Here is a 26,017-nt window from a genome sequence, read left to right as displayed (position 1 = left end):
CCATGTTCACTCCCCTTGTTGACTCTCCTTGTTCGTCCTCTTTGTTCACCATCTTTGATCATCATCTTTGTTCACTCTCCCTGTTCTCCTCCATGGTCCATTCCTTGTTCCACCACTTGTTCACTCTGCCCATCCACCCAACCCTGTCAATCCTCTTTGTTCACAATCTTTGTTCATCCTCTCTGTCCATCCTCTTTCTTCATGCTCCTTGTTCCATTCCTTGTTCACCCTCCTTGGTCACTCTACCTGTCCACCCAACCCTATTCGTCCTCTTTGTTCGTCCTCTTTGTTCGTCCTCTTTGTTCACTCTCCTTGTCCATCCTCCCTGTTCACCCACCTTGTTCCACTCCTTGTTCACCCCCATTGTTCACTCTACCTGTCCACCCAACCATGTTCGTCCTCTTTGGTGATCCTCTTTGTTCACTCTCCCTGTTCATCCTCCCTGTTCACCCATCTTGTTCCACTCCTTGATCACCCTCCTTAAAAACTCTACCTGTTTGTCCTCTTTGGACAGAAATGACCCATCCTCATTGCTTCCTCTATTTGACTTTGCACTGTATTCATCTGCCATAGTTTTACTCGTTCCAGCTCTGTGAATTCCATTTGGCATGTGTTTGGGAAGGGTGTAAAGGAGGGGGTTTGTGGTGCATAGTGTCGTAATGTGAATCGACTCCATCTCCGACAGACGCGTAATCGGAGTCTTCTTTCTGCGACCCCATGTCAAGTACTCATCATTCTCTCGGCCATCATTTTCCACTTTTTATAACGGCAACATCCTGGAATCCTCTGACCCTGGCAGACATTGTCTTACACACATCCAGATCAAAGCTTTATCCAATATGGATTGCCATATATTGGTTCACGAGTTATCAAACAGAGTGACCACTATATTCGTCATGGGTGTGTGTCTGTGTGGCTGTCTGTCCGCAGCATAACTACCCGATGATATCATCCGATCTTGATGAAACTTGGGTTGGAGGTTGATATCATGATCTAGTTGTGTCCTGCCCAGAGTGGGCGTATTGTGCCCATTGTGGGCGGAGCGACGCCCAAAAGAGATGTCTTTTTAGGGGGTAATCGAGTTCAAGCTACATCTTCTCCGAGGGAGTTGGTGGAATCTGACAGGGGTTTCGGTATTTGGTTAGGCCAATGTCATGTGTCCAGCCGCACGGAGCTCGATTTTTCATTTTCGCTCCAAGGTCAAGGTCACAAGGTCACGAAATTTAGAAAGGTCGATTTTTGATGGTTTTATTACATTGTTGGCTTCCTGATAAGGCGAAATGTCGTACATGATCTTATATTATCACATACATCATGAAATAAAGTTTTCCAACAAATTTCAGAATCTTCGACCTTTGACCTTTGAAGGTCACAAAGGTCAAATTTTCAAAGTTGTCGGAATCGAACCGAATTTTCGGTATTGTGTAGCTAACTAACCTCATAACTGATTATACATTATTTTCTATCTCATTTCAAGGTCAGTAACCTTCGTTTTGACATTTCCAGGCCAGCACCACACACAATTACATACAGCTGGCTCTTAAAGGCCTGCGCACGCAGCGCATTGGGGCCCTTTGTAACAGGCATATACACCGCATGTCGGGGGCCGACACCTGTCACGTGGGCCCCCGACCCCCCAGTCCGGGCCTGTTTCAGTTATAGTCCGTCCTTTGTCATTGAATAAGCCTGGTGTTGGCTTAGCGGTTAGGGTGCCGGCTTGGGATCCTGGGTTCGAATCCCGGTCGATCGCTGAATTAACGTCAGGGGGGTTGACTCAGCCTGTCATCCTTCCGAGGTCGGCAAATTTGAGTACCAGCTTGCTGGGATGAATGATCCCGGTGTGTACCCCGGCTTAGAATAGGTACACCGCATCCCTGCGCATCGTAAGAGGCGACTAAGGGTTGGCGCCAGGAAGGGCATCCGGCCATAAAAACATTGCCTCAAACAGGGAACCATGATTGTCATGGGGCCCGCAATGCTAACCCCCGCTCTAGCGGGGAAAATGGCCTTAAAACGATCATTCATATTTCATTCTTTGTCATTGAATACCGCTCGCTCATGAACCATCGTCGTCTCCTGACTTGTGTATTTTAAAATCATCACTATCTACACAACTAATGATTATATTTTAAGTGCAAAAATGTTATTAGCTAAGCGAAAAATAGGTTACTATTTTGCAAGCAATTAACTACAGTATCTAGCTATCCAGAAATTACTTCCAAAAGTATTCTCAGACTAGCAACCTTAGCCTGGAGGTGATTAACACTTCCGTTATTCATTTGCAACATTATATGATTAATTCTCTTCGACTCATCGTCCAAATCACAACAAGAACTTCCTTCAGACTCGTTTTCCTCCAAACTTTCACTCTTTCCGTTCCTCGAAACACCATCTCAGTGTTTGTCATTTTTCTTCGACAAATATTTATCAAGGCCTTCAAACACGCTATCACCATTACATCTACTTCCTGGGGGACCTTGAAATAGACTCCATTTTAGTACATTTACCATATATCCCATTTGACGCAACAAATCCCATCCTAACAAATTCATTGGTAAGTCAGTGGCTAACAACAAGCATGATGCTCTGCTAAAGGCCCAAGTTCTACTTTGTATTTCTTAGTTATGCTTCAGTCACATTTGGCTCGGCGGCCGTAGGGTCTAAAAAATCTACGGCCACTAGCAATTCTAGGGCGGCCGCAGTATTTCCACGGTCACACAATGTAGCAGTCACATATGTTTTTATTTTTCGGGTAGCCGCACGGGGTATGTATAAATTGTGGAGACCGAAAACGTGGGGGTGCCGTACGGTCTTTGATTTGATGTCGCACGGTGACCTTGGGGCGTCCCTGCGGCGGCCATAGAATTTTCAAGGCAGACGCAAGGTAGCCTCAAGGTGCCCGCAAGGTGACCGCAGGGGAGCCCTAGGGCGAACGTGCGGCCAGACGGACGGTAACGAGTGGGTATATATACCAGTTCTTTTTCATATGTACAACAGCACTTACAGTTGTCATGGCTACGGCTTGTCGAATTGCTACGGCCACCCTAGAAATGAAAAAATTATAACTCCGCGCTATCATTCCACAGCGACCCCTATGGCCTGTAAAATATAGCCATACGCCCTAGGGCCACCCTGAGGCCACCTCAGAAACTCTGCGGCCGCCGCACGTTTCTGTCAATTTATGGGGGGTACGGCCGCGTATCCTAGCCGTAGAGCAAATGTGACTTACTCCTTAACAACCCCTCGCTCTCACCTCATCATTGTTGATTCTGTGTAGTCCATGGTCCTCCCTGCTGTCGTTTACCATTCTGAAACCTCTTTATCTCATACCTTCACACTTGACAGCTGAAGTGGGCTCATTCTCCCATGAGTCCCAATAAATTCGCCATCTCCCGGGTTGGTCTCATGACAGTCCTCACCTGCTACTTCCATGAGCCTGCGGATGAAATGCTCGCATAAAAACATTCCAGCATTTTAATACCATCCGTGCACCACTTAGTTACTATGGATACCATACTCCTGTTTTCTAGTATGATCTACTCCATGACCAATACTAGAAAACCACAGTAACAAAGCTTGTTCAGCTACTGGTTTCCATGGGCATTGATCCCATTGGGGCAATGGTTTGGTGGGGTCTAATTCGATAGTCACCGAAGCACCGAAGGATGCTGATTGGTTTGGTGTTGTCAAAGACATTGTTGGGTGGTTTGGTTATGTTGGGCCATTTGATTATGCATTGAGCGGTTTGGTCAGGATTGTTGTTTTTGTTATACATCGAGCGGTTTGTTTATACATTGAGTGGTTTGCTTATGCTCGGTGGTTTGGTTATGCTGGGTGGTTTGTTTTTGTTGGGTATTTTTGTTATGCATTGAGTGGTTTGGTTATGCTGGGCGGTTTGGTTATGTTAGGTAGTTTGGCTACGTTAGGTAGTTTGGTTATGTTCGGTGGTTTGGTTATATTAGGTGGTTTGGTTATATTCGGTAGTTTGGTTATGCATTGAGTCTTGCTCAGCTTGACACCATGGAAACCAAGGCCTTCAAGATCATTGCAATCACCCGCGATGAAGCTGAGTCTATGGGCCTGTCACTTGGCCATGGTAGACAGGTCGGTAGTCTCTCTGTCTTCCTCTGCCTCATTTCTGGTCTTGCACCCTCTGCCATCTCCGTGCTTTGCACCCCCCCCCCCCCCCTCCGCCCCTTTCCACTCATTCTTCCTTTCGATCCTGGTGTTGGCGTAACGGTTAGGGTGCTGGCTTGGGATCCTCAGATCCGGAGTTTGAATCCTGGTCGATCATTGAATTAATTCCAGGGGAGTTGACTCAGCCTGTCATTAAACCACGCCCCCACCCCTCCCAAAGTGTTGCTCATGTATCCATCTTGTCCACCCCTTGCATTCTCCCCCACCCCTCTTCGTTACTCGCATCCCTTGTTTGTCCGTATATTTCTCCCTTCTGCTATTCCTTTCATGATGTTGTGTCCTGATCCGTTTGTGTGTTCTCGTTCTTCCATGAGCCTTGACTTTATGCATAGGAAAATAAACAACTAAAATGACCGCCAGTCGACCATCTTTGATCGCATTGCAAAACAAAACTAGATGGTATTCATAGAATACTTACCCTACGCAGTCAACTTCTTGCAAGCCAACTCAACTGTTTTTGAAGGTTTTTTCCTTTGATCCAAAATGGCTGCAAAATGGCTGCCAGACCAAGTGAGCGATGACATAATACATATTGTTGTGGTTTTGGAATAAAGGATAACCCCACCTCGTATGTAGACGCACCACAACATGTAGCCTCACGATAGTATAGTTATTTCTTAGTAAATGTAAGGTAGTCTCCTTTCCTGTGTTAGTTTTGCGTTGAGTAGGCCAGTGAGCTTAGGTGTGCTTTTGGCGCTGAAATGCCACGTGCTCGGCCTGAACAAGTCTGGCAAGGCCGAAGGGAGGAGCTGCAGGAGGGAGTGGTCGGTAAGCGCGAGCCGCCAATCAGAGCTCGAGGGGAGTGGCTAACCACGGCAATGGGAGGCGGAGCATGGAACATTCGGGTAGGGCCGGGGCGGAGCCATAAATCCTTGCTCCGAGCCCCCCACCTCAGTTCTGAGTTCAGAGTCGGAGAGGGAGTGCCCCAGAGAGTGAGAGTCGAGGAACATTCGAGTCGCGCAGCCCATGAGTCGAGTTAGTCGGGGTATCAGAGAAGTACGAGTGAGAACCGCAGCAGAACGAGTGGGTTGAACTGTTTGCAATAGTACACAAACTTTCCCCATGCCCCGTGCCCTGCGCCCTGAGCTGTATTAATCGCACTTGGGAAGACGATCCATTCCGGGCCACAGATGTGCGATTTCCTCCCTGCCTGCATTTTCCTGCATATGTGCCGAGACCGCCAGAGGGCCACGCCGGGTGAGCTGTCCCGGGGCGACCGACGGCAAAGCGCGTTTGGCGTGCGAACTTTCTTTCTTCTTCTTCCCCATGTGAGTGAGTGGGCCCTGTGTCTGGGGATAAGTTAACATTGTTAAGCTTCTGCTCTGTGTCCCCTTTCCTTATCCTGATCACTGTACATTATAATAAATTGTGTTATTCCTCTTATTTGACCGTTCCCGTCCCTTCCATTAATTGGCCTAGCATAGTACGAATAAAACCGCTCGAATCGGGTTCCATAAAAGTAACGGCACGAGTCACATGATACGCACACCGCTCGGGCATACTCAATTAAGCGTGGCTTGTGCGAGGTCCGGTCCCCGTTTTTGTGGCAGCGTGGGTCAAAGGTACATGCGGCGTCGACCCGATACCCTTTTTCACGCTTGCTGCGGAAGTGGCGATTCGGCCTCGTGGACACGAAGACCCAAGGGGAAAAAGGGGTTTAATCCCCGCTTTGTAACGTGGACGGGCTTCGGGAGATCCGCAACAAAATGGTAGTCAGGATTGGGATTTGAACCCTAAAAAAAATAAAAAAAATAATTGGACACCAACAAATTGGACACAAATTTGGACAAATTGGACGCAACAAATTGGTGTCTAGGAGTGGGATAATTGGACCTAGAGTGCGCTTCACAAACTCAAAATTATGAGCGAACGAAACTTAGTGTTTAACAAACCAAATTATATTCGTACCATGGCTGGCCAAGGCGGTCAAATGCCGGTGGGGGTAGTAGAGGAAGAATTAATGACCCAGGACCAACAGGAACAGTTGGTAGTGGAGGCAGTTGAAGTAGGGGTGGCAGCAGGTGAAGAAAATGGCGGCGCCTCGCACGTGGCGGCGGAAGCCGAGGCCGCGGTGCCAGCAGGTTTGGACATGCCGCTACTTGTGGCGCAAATGATGGCGTACATGAAAGAAATGAGGGACGAGGCAAGGTGCAACATGGAAGGGTTGGAAAGCACAATGGGTGGCCGAATGAAAAAAATGAAGGAGGGGTTGGAAAACAAAATGGGTGGTGAAATGGAAAAAATAAGGGCAGCGTCCAAGAGGGAGATAAAAAAAATGGGGGAGGACATTGGACGCGGGTTGAGCGGGAAGGTCGCGGTGGTACGTGACGAGGTGACCCGGTGCAAGGAACGCGTGGGGAGTGAGGTAGAGCGGAGGACAGCAAAGTTGACCGGGGCTATGGGGGTCGTGATGCGGGGTGTAAAGGGGCCGACGAGCGTCGCATTGGACAAAGAAAATTTTTGGGGCGCTGGCGAGGGTTCAGTTGGAAAAAGAAATTTTAGGGGCGCCGACGATTGTCGTGATAGAAGAAGAAACAATTGGGGCCGAAGAGACGGGAGAGAAAGTGAATAAGTCACGGAGGGAAGAAATGGAATGCGCACAAAGTTCATATTTACACCGTGATGCCGGGCTTGCTAACCCAATGAAAAGTTTGCAGGTGCTGGCGGAGAAGGAGGGCCCCGCGGTGAGTAGAGAAAATGGCGCTAATGTGTTTGGCGCGAACGGGTTCTTGGCGCGCTTGAGAGAGAGGCGAGACCCGGGCGTTCGTGATGGGCCTATTGTGCGGTGTACGAGGGCGACTGGTATGGAGTGTGAGAGGGAGCCCGTACCAGAGTGTGTGGAGAGCGAGTGTGCACCAGAGTGTGCGAGGGCTGAGTGGGCACCGGAGTGTGCGAGGGCCGAGTGTGTGGAGGAAAGTGTGCGAGGGCCGAATGTGTGGAGGAAAAGTGTGCACCAAAGTGTGCAGGAAGGGGGTGTGCACCGGAGTGTGCGACAACAAAGTGTGTGAAAGGCGTGAGTGTGCCTAGGTGTGCAGGTACAAGTACGGAGTGTGAGGGAGAATGCACACCGGAGGGTGTGGAAGGAGAGTGTGCGATGACGGACTGTGTGGGGGGCACGTGTGCACCTGGGTGTGCGAGTGCGGAGTGGGTCGCGCGTGGTGAGGACGCGGCTCATGCATCGACACCGAACGGGGTAGCGTGTAGTGGGACAGGTAGCATACGCGAGCCCCCGGTGAGTTGTGTGCTGCAGGGACCGGAGGGGATCGGTGGCGCGTTGGTCTCATGAGGACCGGCGTGCACGATTCGTCCCTCCGGCCCCTGCACTGTATGTTTGGTGCCGTGTGGCGGCAAGGGCGATCGGCCGGGTTCAAGGGGAGGTAGGAGTTTTCGGAGCCACGCACCCTGTCGGGTGCGGTGCTCCGACCCTGACCGGCGAGGCCATCATGCGTGGGACCACGAGGCCCCGCGCAGGGATGGAGCCCTGCACGTCGGCCCATCCATACCTCCCCCCTTGGATCGACAATGCCGGACGAACACCACATACAGGCGACCAAACACCCGCATGGATCGCTCAGCCCTTCGGGGTCGGGCCGTGACAAGATACATCCACTTGGAGAGGCTCATAGTTTAGAGGACTGGTGGAGTAGTGTACCCCACGTGGGGGAGTGGTAGTGAGACCATTCCTCACATGGGGGGGGGGCATGAGCACTAGTTTAGGGGGATGGCAGTGATAGACACATGGGGGTGCCAGCAATGGTTGCCTCCATGGGGCACCGAAGCTAGCCGAGGGAGGGCTAGATAATTGTTAGGGAACTAGAAGACAGTAGAGACAGAGATTTAAGTAGTGACACCTGGACTGCAGAGGGGACGTAGACAGTTTAGGTGGTTGTTAAAAAAAAAAGGGTGTGCGTAGTTTAAAGGGACGACGGGGAAGCACGAGAGTAGGGGAAGTAGTTAGATAGATGATGCTGTGTGTGTGAGGAATTGTGTAATGGTGTGTGAAAGTAGTGGTGTGAGAACTAAAGGTGTGTGGAAATAAAAGGTGTCGAATAAAAGGTGTGGAGTGCATGGTGCGAAGGAGCGAATGGGGGGAGAGTGAAACCCATTCACGAAAGCCGGGGGGGGGTAGTGTAAAGCCAGGTAGAGGGCGTAGGTAAATTGTATGGATATTTACACCTGTGGTGCAGGTAGTAGCAAGAAGTGCTTTGTTGGGTGCATGAGTCTGTGGAATGGCTGGGCGTGTGGCTTAATTAGTGCGTATGGTTATTGGGGCACTCCGCCACTGGTAGTTTGTCGGCCAGGTGAGTCCGTAGATAGGCTCTGGGGGCCGGTTAGGGTAGTTGTTGTAGTGTGAGTGGGGCCCGATGATCCCAGGAGAGGACCCGGGTTGCCCGATGCCAAGGTGGGCATAGGGGGGGTAATTGCCAGGGAGAGCCTTCCCCAGTTAGGTAGTCGCGAGGAGCAGGTAAGCTCGGGTGGCGACTTCAGTGGCGGAGGTGCGCAGGTAGTTAGACCTGCTGGTAGGGCCACACGACCCAGCCCCGAAATTGTGTGAGGGCACAAGTGAAAATTTGGAGGAGTGAGACCCAAATTTGGAGGGCACCACAGTGTGGGCAATGGGAATTCGGGTTCTTAGAACCACATAGTTTAAAGAGGCCGATTGGCAGGGTACGACCCCGGGTAGTTTAGATGTGTAATGTGTTACATATTTATGTGAATGTATGTGAATTACTATTCAGGGCTTTGCTTATCAATGTGTAGTCGATTAAAGGTTGTTGTGATTAAAGGGTCAGGAGCCCTTCTGAGAAAAAGGAGACCGGAAACGGAAGGAAAAAGGACACGAGGTCCTGGAGATGCGACGATTCTTCTTCTTCCTCGCCGAGCTCGGACGCAAGGGGTGTCGATTGAGCAACGTAAGAGAATCGGCGTTTCAAGGCCCGTCTGGCGAGAGGAGTTACTGGGACGTGTAACTACCCTTTGACACGTCAAGTCACTGTGGGTTCGTGCACGAAACCAAGCAGCTGGCACAGTTCGCCTCGCCGTCTACAAGGCCGCGTACGGGTCGCTCCTGGGGCCGCGCGTGCGGGGCAAGCCGCGTGTTGCTTTGCCTGCTTTACATTACCCGCTTTGCTTGGCCAGGAGGTGCGTGCTGCAGCCGTTGTTCCCGGTACGGGACGTGCCCGGTGAAAACACGTCAGGAAGGGTCCGTTCAACCGCCCACGTGCGGAGATCGAACTACAGGAGTACGGAGACATTGTGAGAGACATTGACCACGGAGGGAGTCGGGAGTGGGGCTCACGTGAGGAATGTATAAGATGGCCATCTTAGAGTTAATGTAGATGAGTTTACATCTTTGTACTATTGATTGCTGATTGCTGATGGTTGATTGCTCGGGGAATATATCCTTGATTATTCCGGATCCTTGGTGTGGGGTTTTTTTCTTGGTTGGAATTCATATTGATTGCGTTACGAAAGCGCATACATAATAAATCTTTCTGGCGGAGTTCCTCTCACGGTCCGGGGGTCACCAAGACCAGGTAGTCACCGGGAGGACCACGTAACAGAATTGGGGGCTCGTCCAAATTACGATTTGCGGATTCGCAATTGGGTCTACGTCCGGGATCTAAAATTGTATAAAATAATATTTTTATTATTTAAAATTTATTAATTAAGTATTAATTGGTAAATTTTTGGGGAAATTGGGGTAAAGCCTGGGGTGAAGGTTAACAGGTGTTAACGATAGGCACCATGCCGTTTGTGGCACAGAACTTTGCGGTAACCCCGAGTGAGGCACAGTTCCGAGCGTTACTAAAGTCGGACCTCTTGAAATTGGCCAAACATTTTAACTTGGAGGTCCGAACTAATTTGAGGAAGGCAGAGTTGCAGACCACGGTGATACAGTCTATGGTGGGATTAGGAACATGGGACGAGTTAGCCTGGCAGTGGCTACCCGAAGAACCAGAAGACGTTGAGCTCCGGAAACTGGAGTTGCAATTACGGAGCCAGGAACGGATCAAAGAAGAAGAAAGGAAAGCAGAAAAGGAAAGAGCAGAAGAAGAAAGGAAAGCAGAAGAGAGGAGAGAAGAGAAACAAGCAGAGGAAAGGAGAGTGGAACGAGAACTCCAGGAAAGGTTAAAAGAAGAGGAAAGGAAAGCAGAAGAGAGGAGAGAAGAGAAACAAGCAGAGGAAAGGAGAGTGGAACGAGAACTCCAGGAAAGGTTAGCAGAAGAAGAAAGGAAAGCAGAAAAGGAAAGAGCAGAAGAAGAAAGGAAAGCAGAAAAGGAAAGAGCAGAAGAAGAAAGGAAAGCAGAAGAGAGGAGAGAAGAGAAACAAGCAGAGGAAAGGAGAGTGGAACGAGAACTCCAGGAAAGGTTAGAAGGAAGAAAAGCAGAGTAGAGGAGAGCTGCAAGGGACCTCGAAGCAGAGGAGAGAAAAGCGGAAAGGGAATTAAAGGAACGTGACATGGAGCTTCAGCAAGAAATTAAATTCAAGGAGCTGGAGTTAATGAGAGAACGGGGAGAGGGACCACCCTTGCTGACGAGGTCGACACCTAGCCAGAACACCTGGGATGTGGGCAGACATGTGAGGCTGGTTCCACCCTTCAGTGAAAAGGAAGTCGCTAATTTTTTTCCACACTTTGAGAAAGTGGCTCGACAGTTAAACTGGCCGGAGGAGGCCTGGACCATACTAGTACAAAGTGTGCTGGTGGGAAAAGCTCAAGAGATTTATTCGGCGCTACCAATGGACCAATGTGCAGATTATGAGGTATTGAAGAAGCACATCCTCAAAGCCTATGAGTTGGTTCCGGAAGCTTACCGGCAAAAATTCAGGAATGCCAGGAAGAGGGAGAGTGAGACCCATGTGGAGTTTGCCAGAGTGAAAGAAAACATGTTTGATCGGTGGTGTGAGTCAAAAGGAGTCGGGAAAGACTTCGAAACATTGCGTGACTTGATCCTGGTGGAGGAATTTCAACAGTGTGTCCACGAGGACATCAAAGTGTACCTGCAGGAAAAGAAAGTACCAAAGTTGTGGGATGCAGCCACCATGGCAGATGATTATGCCTTAACACACCGGATAGGGGTCCACGAACCTAACTCCTCGCCTAGATCTCCGCAGGGGAGGTGTGGACCAGCAGGTGCGGAGAACGACAATACATGGCGGCGGCCTCGAGATGAATATGGGGACAACGCTGATACCCGAACTGTTCGAAATCAGGGGGCTACGGGCCTAAGACAAACTTATTTCCTGGGGGGCCCGAGGCAGACCACGAGTTTTTCCTCCGGGCCTACTTGCGCCTTTTGCAAAAAACCTGGACACTTGATGTCCAGTTGTTACCTCATGAAAAGGGACAACCCAGAGCGGAGTCCGACTCGTACAACTCCGAATGCGATGGCCAACGTAAGAAATCGCCCACAGAAGAGTTACCAACCATTTATTTATGAGGGGTTGGTCTCACTCAAGGGAGACTTGACTAACTCAAGACCGGTTAAGGTGTTGAGGCACACAGGAGCCCATCAATCCTTAATGCTTGAAGGCATTTTGCCATTGTCAAAGAGTACCGCAACTGGTGATAGTGTTCGGTTACAAGGGATCGGTGGCTGTGTTAGTGCCCCACTTCATGTCATCCATTTGGAATCCGATTTGGTGTCAGGACCGGTCACCGTCGGTTTACAAGCCACGCTTCCTGTAGAGGGAGTATCTGTGATTATCGGGAATGATTTGGCCGGGGGGCAAATTTATGGTAACCCGAGGGTTGGTAAAGAGCACAGCAGGGAAAATAACACCCCACCAGCTCGGGATGGCGACAAAAGTTCCAAGTTATTTATAGGGGGACTGAACTTCAACACAGAGGAAGAAGTTCTGACCTCTGTCTTCAACAGATATGGGCCGCTGGTGGAAGTGCGGGTGGTAAAAGACAGGGAAACGCAACGGTCAAGAGGGTTCGGCTTTGTCACGTTTGCAAGCACAAGAGACGCCAGGGAGGCAGAGAAGAATTGGAATGGTAAGGATTTGGAGGGTCGGACCATAACAGTAGGGAAGGCATTTCGTAGGCATCGAGAGGTCTACAGAAGAGGACCACTTGGCAGGAGTTTTGGGGTTGGCAGCAGCCGATATTACTATGGAGGCTCCCAGAGTTACGGCACCTCCCGAAAGAATGAATGTCAGAGCACTGGCCGAGAAGGAGACTGCCAGTCAGGTAACGGCTGGGACAAGGGGTCCCACCGTAACTGTTAGGAGTCTGGAGAAGTTGAAGCACTATATACGGGGGAGCCGCCGAGCCGAGGCTCCTACACGAACTAACCGTGAACGCCACGTTCTTAAAGGCGTCCAGGTAGTGAACTTTCCTGCACGGACTAACCGTGAACTCCACGTTCTTAAAGGCGTCCATGTAATGAACGTTCCTCCCCGGACTAACCGTGAACTCCACATTCCTTAAGGCGTCCATGTAGGAATACTCCGCTGGGCCTCCCGAAAAAGTGCTATAGAGAAATTAGAAGGGGTTGACGCTTCGTCCAGAGGGAATTAATCTAGGGGATTGTGTGAAATATTGTTGCTTTATTTTTAAGTGATGACTGTGCCCGGGGGGAACTGATGAGTTGGGTGGGGGGGGGGGGGGGTGAGTTATCTGCTTTGTTTATCCAAGTGGCTGGCAAAGAAGGTTTTCGCTGGGTTCAAACTTTATTTCTTGAAGGGGGGGAGTGTTACATATTTATGTGAATGTATGTGAATTGCTATTCAGGGCTTTGCTTATCAATGTGTAGTCGATTAAAGGTTGTTGTGATTAAAGGGTCAGGAGCCCTTCTGAGAAAAAGGAGACCGGAAACGGAAGGAAAAAAGACACGAGGTCCTGGAGATGCGACGATTCTTCTTCTTCCTCGCCGAGCTCGGACGCGTGGGGTGTCGATTGAGCAATGTAAGAGAATCGGCGTTTCAAAGCCCGTCTGGCGAGAGGAGTTACCGGGACGTGTAACTACCCTTTGACACGTCAAGTCACTGTGGGTTCGTGCACGAAACCAAGCAGCTGGCACAGTTCGCCTCGCCGTCTACAAGGCTGCGTACGGGTCGCACCTGGGGCCGCGCACGCTGGGCAAGCCGCGTGTTGCTTTGCCTGCTTTACATTACCCGCTTTGCTTGGCCAGGAGGTGCGTGCTGCAGCCGTTGTTCCCGGTATGGGACGTGCCCGGTGAAAGCACGTCAGGAAGGGTCCATTCAACCGCCCACGTGCGGAGATCGAACTACAGGAGTACGGAGACATTGTGAGAGACATTGACCACGGAGGGAGTTGGGAGTGGGGCTCACGTGAGGAATGTATAAGATGGCCATCTTAGAGTTAATGTAGATGAGTTTACAACTTTGTACTATTGATTGCTGATTGCTGATGGTTGATTGCTCGGGGAATATATCCTTGATTATTCCGGATCCTTGGTGTGGGGTTTTTTTCTTGGTTGGAATTCATATTGATTGCGTTACGAAAGCGCATACATAATAAATCTTTCTGGTGGAGTTCCTCTCACGGTCCGGGGGTCACCGAGACCAGGTAGTCACCGGGAGGACCACGTAACCTGAGAGTAGGGGAAGTAGTTAGATAGATGATGCTGTGTGTGTGAGGAATTGTGTAATGGTGTGTGAAAGTAGTGGTGTGAGAACTAAAGGTGTGTGGAAATAAAAGGTGTCGAATAAAAGGTGTGGAGTGCATGGTGCGAAGGAGCGAATGGGGGGAGAGTGGAACCCATTCACGAAAGCCGGGGGGGGGGGTAGTGTAAAGCCAGGTAGAGGGCATAGGTAAATTGTATGGATATTGACACCTGTGGTGCGGGTAGTAGCAAGAAGTGCTTTGTTGGGTGCATGAGTCTGTGGAATGGCTGGGCGTGTGGCTTAATTAGTGCGTATGGTTATTGGGGCACTCCGCCACTGGTAGTTTGTCGGCCAGGTGAGTCCGTAGGTAGGCTCTGGGGGCCGGTTAGGGTAGTTGTTGTAGTGTGAGTGGGGCCCAATGATCCCAGGAGAGGACCCGGGTTGCCCGATGCCAAGGTGGGCATAGGGGGGGTAATTGCCAGGGAGAGCCTTCCCCAGTTAGGTAGTCGCGAGGAGCAGGTAAGCTCGGGTTGCGACTTCAGTGGCGGAGGTGCGCAGGTAGTTAGACCTGCTGGTAGGGCCACACGACCCAGCCCCGAAATTGTGTGAGGGCACGAGTGAAAATTTTCAGGAGTGAGACCCAAATTTGGAGGGCACCACAGTGTGGGCAATGGGAATTCGGGTTCTTAGAACCACATAGTTTAAAGAGGCCGATTGGCAGGGTACGACCCCGGGTAGTTTAGATGTGTAATGTCATTAGTGTAGTTAGGAATTGAGAAATCCCTTCGCACCATCCACATCCATTCACCAAGGAGGACGAGCTCCACACCGAGGCTCTGTAAACTATTTGAGTAGTGAGACGCGTCATGACGTAAGGAGACATTGTGTTTGTTCCATCCCTTCCTTCCTGGGAGGGATTGGGAGACGAATTCGGAATTAGAGGTGGACATGGGAGACAAGACGTAGAGAGGGATTGTAAATACAAGGGGGGCTAGGGTAGTGTAGCCAACGGTGGGGGGGGGGGGGGGTACGGACGGCTAGGGATGAGTTTGCTCTGCTCGCTCTTCCACGTCCTTCGCACCGCACCAGGCATGGTGGTGCCTGGTCACCTTGTTTTTCACGTGCCACTGTGTCTTTTCTGCTTGCTTGTTGTGCCTTGTCTTGCCTCCCCGCCCCAGGACCATTTTGGAGGCCGAACTGTGCAGCATTCACTCTGCTGTGTCGCACCTGGGCAGCCAAACTGTGCAGCACATTGTGCCAGTCCTTTTGCTGCACCCTTGCTACACCTGGGCAGCCAACCTGTGCATCATTTTTGCTGCCACAAACCACCTTGCTGCACCTTGTCACACTAATGGACCACGAGCCTTGTGGCCTTGCACCTCTGCTGTGCAGCATCTTGCTGCAAAATCATCTTGCAGCTTTGGACCACTTGTTTGAGTGGCATTGATGCCACGCAGTTGGACCACATGGGAGAGGCCCTGCCTGGCAATGAGAAATAAAAAGCATTTTTTATTATTGTGTGCTAGGGGTAACGAAGTTCTGCAAGTTTATATGGCCCTGGTGCTTCAAATGGCCTGTATGCCGGTCAGGGCCAGCCGGTTTGTTAGACGCACATGGAAGAAGCAAGAAGCAAGATGCAAGATGCAAGCAGCAAGTGCCACATTGAGTGTTTTGTTGTGTTTTCTCTCCCCTCTAATCTTCTCTTCCAAAAAGTACAGGTCCTGGGTCATAGAATTGTAAATATACGTGCTTGTAAATATAAGAATGTGCCCACCGGCTATGTGTTGAGTTTGAAATTCCGGAAAAACTCGGGTAGTTGTGGGTGTGAAACTGTTAGATAGCTGATCAACGCAATGGGAGGGACATATTTAGTGCTAAAACTGTCGCACACATGGGTCAGAGTAAATGCAAGGGGGAACCACACCTATGTGTCACATTTAATCGTAATGATAATTTTGCATGCCAGGCTCTACCGGTCGTTCCATTGGTGGGTTCGACTCGGGATGCGTCTGGGGAGAGAGGGGTGTAGTGTTGTGGTTTTGGAATAAAGGATAACCCCCCTCGTAGGTAAACATACCACAACATGTAGCCTCGCGACAGTATAGTTATTTCTTAGTAAATGTAAGGTAGTCTCCTTTCCTGTGTTAGTTTTGCATTGAGTAGGCCAGTGAGCTTAGGTGTTCTTTTGGCGCTGAAATGCCACGTGCTCGGCCTGAACAAGTCTGGCAAGGCCGAAGGGAGGAGCTGCAGGAGGGAGTGGCCGGTAAGCGTGAGCCGCCAATCAGAGCTCGAGGGGAGTGGCTAACCACGGCAACAGGAGGCAGAGCATGGAACACTCGGTTATGGCCGGGGCGGAGCCATAAAACCCTGCTCCGAGGGGACCGGACCTCGAACAGCATGCCTCTGGAAGGAGCACATTTTCCTGCCAAAGCCTGGGACAATCCCTGACGAGATTTCGAAGACGCACAGAGCTAAATGCACACAGACACATATTCATTTTCAGTTATTTTTCCCCTTTGTCCATATACAAACCCCCGCTAACCCATCCCCAAGGGTTATCCCCAAGGCTAACCCCCGCTCTAGCAGGGAAAATGGCCTTTAAAATGCATGTTGTTGTTGTTGTTTGTCCATATACAAGTCTGTCTGGAGGATCCCTCAATTTAAGAATTTAGTGTTATCATGTTTCATTCGGTCACCGGCATTTCTTAATAAAGCCGGCATTTATTTGTACATTTTACAGACTTGGCATTTAATATGGAATTTTTTTTTTCTTGACTTGGGTTTACTTTCTTAACTCAGTATATCAATCTGGTGAGTTTCTTTTACACTTTGGTGATTTATTTGTTAAAAGAACCATGTCACTGATTGTCTGTCGCAGCAAGAAGTCAACAACAGGATTACATCACAGGTGGCGTGGCAAAATGTACGGACAGGTGCATTTGATGATTGGCTTCACAGTCAGGTATACAAGGGTTGTTGCGTTCTGTATTAGTGAAAAACAACTGCTGCACGTCTCCAAAAGTTATTGCCGCTTCCTCTGGAGATGGTCCGTCAACTCGACAATGCTGATTGTCATGGAGTGGTGGCTTTACGAAATTACGACATGAAACAGCGTGCTATTGCTCGGCAGTATGGCATCACTCAAGGTCAGGTGTCAAAGATCCTGAAAGGAAATGCTCAGAGGGGTGTCCCTACTCCAATACCGAGGCCAGGACGTCCCCGCAGAACCACAAGGAGGGATGATCGCCAGCTGCACCGGTTAGTCCACAATGGCCGTACCAAGTCAGCTAATCGGCTTAGGGCTGAGTGGCAGCAACTGACAAATGTGCCTGTATCCAGAAGGCTAGTCAACCAACGACTGGTTCAAGCAGGCTATCGTGCCAGGCGTCCCCTGAGAAAGCCATGCCTGACCAGACAACACCGCCAGCATCGATTGCAGTGGGCCAGAGAGCACAGTAAATGGTAGCCAGGACACTGGAATCACGTGATCTTCAGTGACGAGTCTAGATTTCTGGTCTATCGTCAAGATGGCCGCGTCTGAGTGCGCAGACAAGTGCATGAAGCCTCCAACAAAGATTGTATAGTGACAAGAGTCCAAGCTGGAGGTGGTGGGGTGACAGTTTGGGCTGCTTTTCATGCAGGGGGCAAAACTGACCTGGTTGTTCTGAATGGAAACCTGAACCAGTTCAAGTACAGGGCCATTCTGGAAGAAACATTGCTTCCATTTGCTCGTGCAGCCTTTCGAGGAAACTTTGTCTTCCAAGATGACAATGCACGACCTCATCGTGCTCGCATGATCCAACACTTTCTTGCTGACCGTGGTGTAGAGCATATGGAGTGGCCTGCCATGTCCCCGGATATGAATCCGATAGAGAACTTGTGGGCAGAATTAACGCGCCAAATCGACAACTTGGACCAGCAGCCGACCTCTGTGCATGAATTGCAGCAGGCTATTGTCACTGCATGGCAAGCGATTCCTGTCCAAACCTTGGCAAATCTCGTGAACAGCATGCCTCAACGTGTACGTGCTCTCCTGAATGCTCGTGGGGGTTACACGAAGTACTGAACTGTAATTTTACTGTCCGTAATCCCAGTCATAATTTAGCTTTTGTTTTTGTTAAAAAATTTTTTGGCTAATGTGCAAAATAAAGAGATACTTCTGGAAAACGCACAGAAGTTTAACACAGTACTGTCCATGAATTGAGTTCGATATCAGTTTACATCACTTTCAAGGATCAATTTATTTGTTTCGAAATGTCAAATGTGGTTTTTGTTTCTTTTAAAGGTCACATTAACAAAATCTAGAATAATTTAAACATAATTCCAATGAACTTTTGGTTCTCAGTCATCTTGAAAAGTAAGTTCACCCCCACAACAAAAATATTCCATATTAAATGCCAAGTCTGTAAATCCTGTGTCGTTTGAGTTGATTTATCATAGGGTCGAGGACGTCGGGTGGAATCCGTGAAGGAAAGCGCTCCGGCCTCTCCCCCACACGTATTTTCCGCTATATCTTGACTGAACGCCTCAGAGTTAAAGCCCGTTCGGAAATCCGTTTCCTTGGAAGATTTCAATCACCAGCAACGCGATAATACACACACAGACACACACATATATACACACACACACACACACACACACACACACACACACACACACACACACACACACATATATATATACATACACACACACATATACACACACACACACACACACACATTGAAGAGAGTGAGGGAGTTTGTTCCATCGGCGGGAGAAAAGAGGAATGAAAGAGTGAAGGTGAGCAGAGAGTCTTGATGTTTTGGCAGATTCACCAGAAGAGACAATACTTGGTGTTGGCCTAATGGTTAGGGTGGCGGTCTTGGGATCCCAAGGTCCTGAATTAAAATCCCGTTGAATTAACGCCAGGTGGAGTTGAGTCGGCCTGTCATCCTTCCGAGGTCGGCGAAATGAGCACCAGATAACTGGTTATAGAGAGTCACTGCATCAGCGGTAGATGTGCCCACAGAAATGATGCAACCAGCAGCGAGGTGGCTGCACACGAACCACCCACCCACCAGAAGAGTGTTGCTGGCAGATCTTGACAGAGCACAGACAGAGTATGGGGAGCAAGGCCAGAGAGGAATCGGTAGAAGACAGAAAGACCACCAACCTGCCTGCGGTGAGTGAGTGAAAGGCCCTTGGAGTTAGCTTCATCGCGGGAGATTCCAATGATTCTGAAAGCTTTGGTTTCAACAGCGTGAAGACGAGCTAGGTGTGAGGCAGGAGCACCAGCCCAGAAGGGGGAACAGTATTCCATTGAGCTGCGGATGAAAGCCTTGTATGTGGTGAGGAGCTCAGGTGTGCCAAGGAAGGATTTCGCACGACAGAGGATGCCCAGTCGGCGACTGGCTTTGGCGGCCAGATTGGAAATGTGGTTTTCCCAGGAAATTTCATGGCAGATAGTGAGACCCAAAAGCTTGAGTGACAGAACTTCTTGGAGAGGATTGTTCAGAAAGTAGATGGGAGGGTTGTCCAGACGGTCTTTTCGGAGAGAAAAAGTGAGAGTGTGAGATTTGTCAGGATTGAAAGACATGTTCCACTTGTTTGACCAGTCTGTGATTTTGTCCAGGTCTGCAGAGAGTGAGGAGGCTGCAGACTGCCGATCTGAGGGATGAGGAATGGAGCGGCAGATAGTGGAGTCATCAGCAAAGAGATAGAGGATTTTCCAGAGAGTCAGAGAAATCATTGATGAAGACCAGAAAAAGCACAGGGCCCAGAACACTGCCTTGAGGAACTCCAGCCTGAACAGGAAGGAGAGAAGAGGGAATTCCATTCAGGGCCACACGTTGACTGCGACCAGAAATAAGTCTGCAAGCCATGCGTGGAGTTGAGGCATTCAGATATTTCACATGTGGAGACAGCTGTGTAGCTGTTTGAGGTAAGGGAGGGGATGGAGGGGAACAAACACCAGAAACAGGTTTGACCAGATGCCACCAGGATTTGGAAGAGGAAGTTCTGTCTTGAGAGTAGAGAGATCTTGTTTCCTGACTCTCTTGAGGGTAGACACACACTTGTGCTGAGCTTTGTGAAAGGAACTGAGATTGCTTTCAGTTGGATTTGCCTTCCATGAGGTGAAGGAAAGTTGTTTCAAGGCAACTGCTTCACCACAAGATTCAGTGTACCATGGACGGGAGGAAGGGTATGCTGACAACTGAAGACGCGATGGGATAAATCTGTTAATGAGAGAGAGTATACACATATAGAGAGTATACACATATAGAGAGTATACACATATTCACATACATACACCTATACACACACCTATACACACATACACACATACACACATACACACACCAAATTATATCCAGTACGATTCCCAATATCATTTATTCTCACTTGCATTTCATGAAAAGCAACTTCACGCCCTGAAAATGCGGAGCAACTTTACATATTTAAACATAACCACTTGAAGTAAGGTAAGAGAAAGATAAAATGCCGAAATGTCCAAATATTACGTTTGTTTTTACATTTCAACCGACGCGTCTTCCAGGATGAACCGGTGATCTAAGAGGCCCTCTTGTGGTGGTCTACTGAACCACCACCACGGGTTTTCTTATTACATATCCGAGGTGTGTTGAAATGGTAAATGGAACCAGACACTCTCCATAATCCAAGGAAGTCCAGGGTTTTTATTTTCACCATACCAGTACCTTGTAGTTACTTTCGTAAGAAAAGTATTTCCCTTACTATTATTAGTCATATACAGTATATTGTCGCATTCCTCGTGATTAAAATCTTCCAAGGAAACGGATTGCCGAACAAGCTTCAACTCCGAGGCGTTCAGTCAAAAATATAGCGGAAGATACGCGTGGGGACAAGTGGGGGAGAAGCCGGAGCGCTTGCCTTCGCGGATCCCACCTGCAGTCTTCACCCTGAAATAAATAAACTCAAACGAACAGGATTTAAAATGTACAAAAATAAACAGGTTTATTGAAGAAAATGCCCGAAACAAGAAAAGCACGATAAAACTAAAATCCTAAATTGAGGGACCCTCCACACAGACTTGCACGCAGACAAATGGGAAAAATAACGATATAAAAATGAACGGTGTGGTTGTCACTTATCTGCATTTATTCTCTTTATGTCAAGTATGAACAAAATCGGTCCATACATCTCCGAAATATGGTTGCGGACGCTTCTCTCCAATAAAGTGGTACCTGTCCCAACTACATATCTGCACCAACGCGCTGTTAAAGATATCCACTAACACCAAGGTTATCTCCTCTGCCACCTCCTGCAATACTCCAGGATGCATATTATCCGACCCTTTATCATCTCTTAATTCTTCTAAATGTTTTTTCACTTCCTCGACTCCAACTTGGATCTCTTCTAAAAGTCCTTCCTCACCCCCGAGATAGGCACTCTCCACTATTGGAAGTTCTCCTGACTTCCCGTGTAAATGTGGAACCAAAACAACGAATTAATAATCCTGCCATTTCACCCTAATCATCCACCAATTCTCATGTGCTAATCCTCAATTGGCCCACACTCCTCTTATGAGGCCCTTTCCTTACCCCTTCTATACTTGAAGAATGTCGTGCTGTTATGTTTAATATCCATGGCTATGTCCCTTTCATATTCCCTTTTGGTCTCTGTTTCCTCCTATACTGCTGAGTCGGACTCTAGATCTTCAGTTTATCCCCAATTATAGTGTAACTCCATGCTCAACCACCATGTTCTCTTTCTGTCTCCACCTTTACACATCACTGGAATATGCTTACTCTGCACCTTACACATTTGCTCCTTGAAGGTTGCCCATTTCTCTGATGTAGACTATCCTCGCATTAACTTTACCCAATCGAAATCTCCCAAATCATTTTGCCAGCGAGTCAGAGAGATCATGGATGAAGACTAGGAGTGGGACTGGGACTTGGGACTGGGGACGTGGGACTGGGGACTCCAGCCTTGACAGGGAGAGGAGATGAAAGGATTCCGTTGAGAGCCACGCGTTGCAAGTCAGTACCCAAGAGTAGATTTGGCCTTGGATGTCATAGGAGTTCGGAGATCAAGGCAGGATGCCAGACTGTATGAAAAGCACAAAATATGTCCACAGAGACGGCCCTGGCCTCATGTCTGACATGGAGGGCCTCCATCCATTGTTGGGAGAGTAGAAGCGGAGAAAAGGAGAAAATGAATGATTTCACATCAACTGCAGCCGAAAAATTGAACAAATTACAAATTGTTTCCCTGACCTACTGCATCAGCAGCACGGCCACAGAGTCTTACGTTGCATCCGTAGGGAGAAGAAGAAGAAGACTTCTAATGTGGCAGCTGACAATCTGAGATGTCGGTTTTGTATTACATGTTTGTAATTGCGATGTTTAAGGATTGTTTGTAATAAATCCACGATTTTCTTCTTTCTTTCTTTGATTCATTCACTCTCCAGTGCCTTGTGTGGCTAATTACCTCAAACGAGTTTAAATCCCGTTAATTGCCTTTTGATGCTCAGCCGTTCTTACGTTGTGAAGACAGGGGTAATCTACAGGAATATCTACTACCGTACTTGGTATACTGTGATGACGTATTGTGATGTAGTGAACTGGTCCTACAATATATCGTTATCGGCATGTATGTAATCTTGAATTCCTTCATGTGAATTTTCTTCCCTTAATATGTATTATTTGTACGTATTTCTATAAACTAGGGCATTGCCCGTACTATATCTATATCTAAAATTATATCCCCCCCCTCTATTTACATGAAATGGTTTGGTCCAAAGCGAACGGCTTGCGAGTACGGTGACAATCCCCCCCCTCTATTTACATGCAATGGTTTGGTCCAAAGCGAACGGCTTGCGAGTACGGTGACAATCCCCCCCCTCTATTTACATGCAATGGTTTGGTCCAAAGCGAACGGCTTCCGGAGTTTGGTAAAGAAATCGCCATCGCGTGCACAAACGCGCAGGAAAGCGAATGAATCGCAAATTCGGTTTTATTAGTTTTAAAACATAGTTTAACGCCAACATAGTTTGCAAACGTGAAATAAATGAATACGCTCTCAAATGTGCCATCCGAGGCAGAGTCAGAGTGTGTCCTCCACGTTCGGCACACGCGATCGTTCGCTGCTCTCTGATTGGTTGAATCGTTTTTTGGACATAGCTCGGTAAGTAATTGTCCGATTAATATGAAACCTTGAAAAGGCACATCCTCGGGTCCCCAGCAATATACCTGGCAAGTTTCAAGTATATCGGACCGGTAGTTGTCGAGAAACAGCGGTCACAGACAAACAAACAAACGTACAGACGTACAGACAGACAGACAGAGATTACTGGAATTATAGATAGATCTCGAAATGATTTCGTATCAGGGGCATCCTTTTTTAAAACTGTATGTACACAGTTTGATTGCCATGGTGTTATAGTTAGTGGCAGTGCATACATTGTTCACTGAATTATTATTTACGCTGGTCTTCTTGCTGGTTGTACTAGTAATATTTTATTCAACAACTGCCAATGTTCGATATATATTTGTTTGGAAAAGGACAAACTCCTTGAGGTTTCACTGAGGAGTGAAAAGGAAATGACGCAAAATCTAGCGGATTTGTTCTGGAAGCCACGTTGTGTTTGAAGTCTTCGGCATTCAGTCAGTCTGTCTTACGTTCCTCTCACAAGACAAATACCAGTTCAGTGATGGCAGAGACGAGCAGGCCGCAATCTTTTCTTTTCGGTAATATATCCGCAAGTATCTGAATGGATGTTTTTATTGTGTAATACTGTATGCTCTTTCTGTGACGTAGGCCCGACTCTGGCCAATGCACCTCTTGGTGTATCGAGCACGTGTTTGCTGTGTCGATACGATGGACGTTCTGACCTTCGGTCAACCTCGCTCTTGGTCATTGTTTAATACAAAAGGAGAAGGATTTGTTTTTAGATTAATTAAATTTTTTTGTTTTCAATCGTTGTTCTACTTCTACATTGTACTGAAGAAAATGACCAATTCCTGAAACAAAGAAAAAAGAAAAAAAACGTGTTTCGTTTACTGTGTGCATGTAATCGGACAAAAGTAATTGATTTGACTTTAGGGAAACGTCTATATTTGTAGAAACTGCGATTTTAATCCGTTATTTAAGAGGTGGGTCGAGGTGCGGTAATGGCCTTCGTGCCATGTGTTTCACCACGTGGTTGTAAATTGGGCCTGGAGCGGTATTTGGTAAAGTAGACCCAAATTTGGCGGGAAGGGTATTTGAGGAAAACATTTGAAGAGAAGGAAAAAGAAGTGGCAACACGTGTTGCAGACATGAGGGGGGAATGTATCCAGACCAGACTAAAACGTTCCACCATTTTGCGTGTGTAATATATAAAATATATATATTTAAATGAAGTACGTACTATATAAACAAGAAGTACGTAATGTATAAAGATTATTTTTGTTATTAGAAGTGTCTTTGCAAAAATGCCACAATAAATCTATTTTAAGACGGATATACACCTCAACAGGTATCCTAATTGGGGGGGGAGGTCACACGTTCATCGTGTGACCCTTAGTCCTGTCAAGTTTGGTTGAGATTGAATAAATAACGACAGAATATATCGCGGTCAAAAATCGTCACAGACACCAGATTGCGTATTTTACTTTTAGTATGATGATACAAGTTCAAGTGAAAAAGTTAGAATGCAAAACGTGTCACAAAAAGTACAAACTACAAATACGCAGGAGTACCGAAAGGTAAGGCTGTGGTAAAACACGAATCGTCACCAAAAAGGTTATTTTTATTTTCTTAATATGCCTTATGTTCTCATGTGAAATCGTGCAAGCATGGAGATGGATCGCTCGGACATTTGGTTTGAGGCGGTGTATAAATCCCTTTTCATTCTCACTGGACTACAGTTAGCCTCCACACACAATAAAAAGGTGAAAATAAGTGTTTGCCAATAAAAAGTTTTTATTTTTGAAAATAAATTATTTTTATTTTTGAAAATAAATTATTTATTATTTATTTAAAAAACAAAAATTTAATATCTTTTTTTTACCGTTTAGCTCCGCCACCAAAGGAGGATGGAGGTTATGTTTTCACCCCTTTCTGTTTGTTTGTCTGAACAACATCAAAAAGTTGTGGACGGATTCGGACGAAATTTGGCAGAGATGTCGCGTGTGTCACAAGGACGAAATGATTCGATTTTGGTGAAGATCCGGATTCGCATCCATCCGGCTATGATAATTTTTTAAGTGATTCTTCACCATTGGGAGATTGGGCCAAAAACGATACATAGCAGGATATCTCAAAAAGTTATGGATGGCATAATATTTGTGTGCATGTGGTTGATGTGTGCATGCAAGAAACCCCTCAAACATTGCACAGCTGAAAGAATTCTGCATGGAGGAGTGGGCAAAAATTTCTCCCAGTCGATGTCAGAGACTGGTAGACAGTTATAAGAAACGCCTACTTGAGGTTGTTTCTGCCAAAGGGGGCAATACCACCAATGAGAGCAAAGGGTGTACTTACTTTTTCTACATGCGAAATTTGCATTTATGTTTATTTAAATTATACAATGGACTACAAAATGTAAATGTTTCATGATATTTGTTATATTGTATCACCTTTATCCATCAATATTGTTGAAATGAAGATCAAGTAGCTGTATGTTGAAATATGTTGAAAAAGTCAAAACTTTACATGGGGTGTACTTACTTTTTCACGTGACTGTAGCTGCCACACTGGTTAATGACCCTCTCAAACCACTACATTTTTGATGAACCCACTCAGCGTACATTGTACATTGAATGAAATTCACTCCGACACCCTTCCTGCATACAGCACACGGCCACTTCCCAGTTCTTTCCACCTCACCACATGCTTTACCACTTGCCATCACCTTTGTCTTTCCGATATTCACCTTCAGACTTTTTGTCTCCATACATTCCTTCCACTTGTTCATCTTCTCCTTCAGTCCGTCCATACTTTCTGCAATCAACACCAGATCATCTGCATACAACTCCCACAGTAAACCCTCCTTTACGTTCCGAGCCAGCACCTCCATCACAGCTACAAATAGTAGTGGACTTAGTACCGACCCCTGATGCACTCCCACCTTCACCTCAAACTCACCACTGTTCCCGTCCTTCGTCCTTACAGCTGTGCGCGCTCTTTTGTACATTGCCATCACTACTCTGATCAACCATTCCTCCACTCCTAACTTCCTCAATGCCCATGTCACTACTTCACGTGGAACCCTATCGAATGCTTTCTCCAGATCAAC

At 47.6% G+C, this 26,017-nt stretch overlaps 2 protein-coding genes across 2 annotated transcripts in view; one reads left to right on the top strand and one right to left on the bottom strand.

The window, feature by feature from the left end:
* DDRGK1 (DDRGK domain containing 1) overlaps window positions 1-26,017 on the bottom strand; it is a 642,973-nt gene that overhangs the window by 222,269 nt on the left and 394,687 nt on the right. The gene's annotated exons all lie outside the window — the stretch shown is intronic.
* NPM3 (nucleophosmin/nucleoplasmin 3) overlaps window positions 23,199-26,017 on the top strand; it is a 43,214-nt gene continuing 40,395 nt past the window's right edge. Inside the window, exon 1 of the mRNA XM_068111287.2 lies at window positions 23,199-23,486. Within this exon, the coding sequence (XP_067967388.2) occupies window positions 23,450-23,486 (37 nt within the window). The 5' untranslated portion in view covers window positions 23,199-23,449. The remainder of the gene's footprint in view (window positions 23,487-26,017) is intronic.

Source organism: Myxine glutinosa, chromosome 3 (assembly GCF_964187855.1).
Source record: "Myxine glutinosa chromosome 3, kmMyxGlut1.1, whole genome shotgun sequence".
Classification (NCBI taxonomy): Eukaryota; Metazoa; Chordata; class Myxini; order Myxiniformes; family Myxinidae; genus Myxine; species Myxine glutinosa.
Note: the sequence above shows the minus strand (reverse complement) of the source record. Positions and strands in the feature narration are given on the sequence as shown.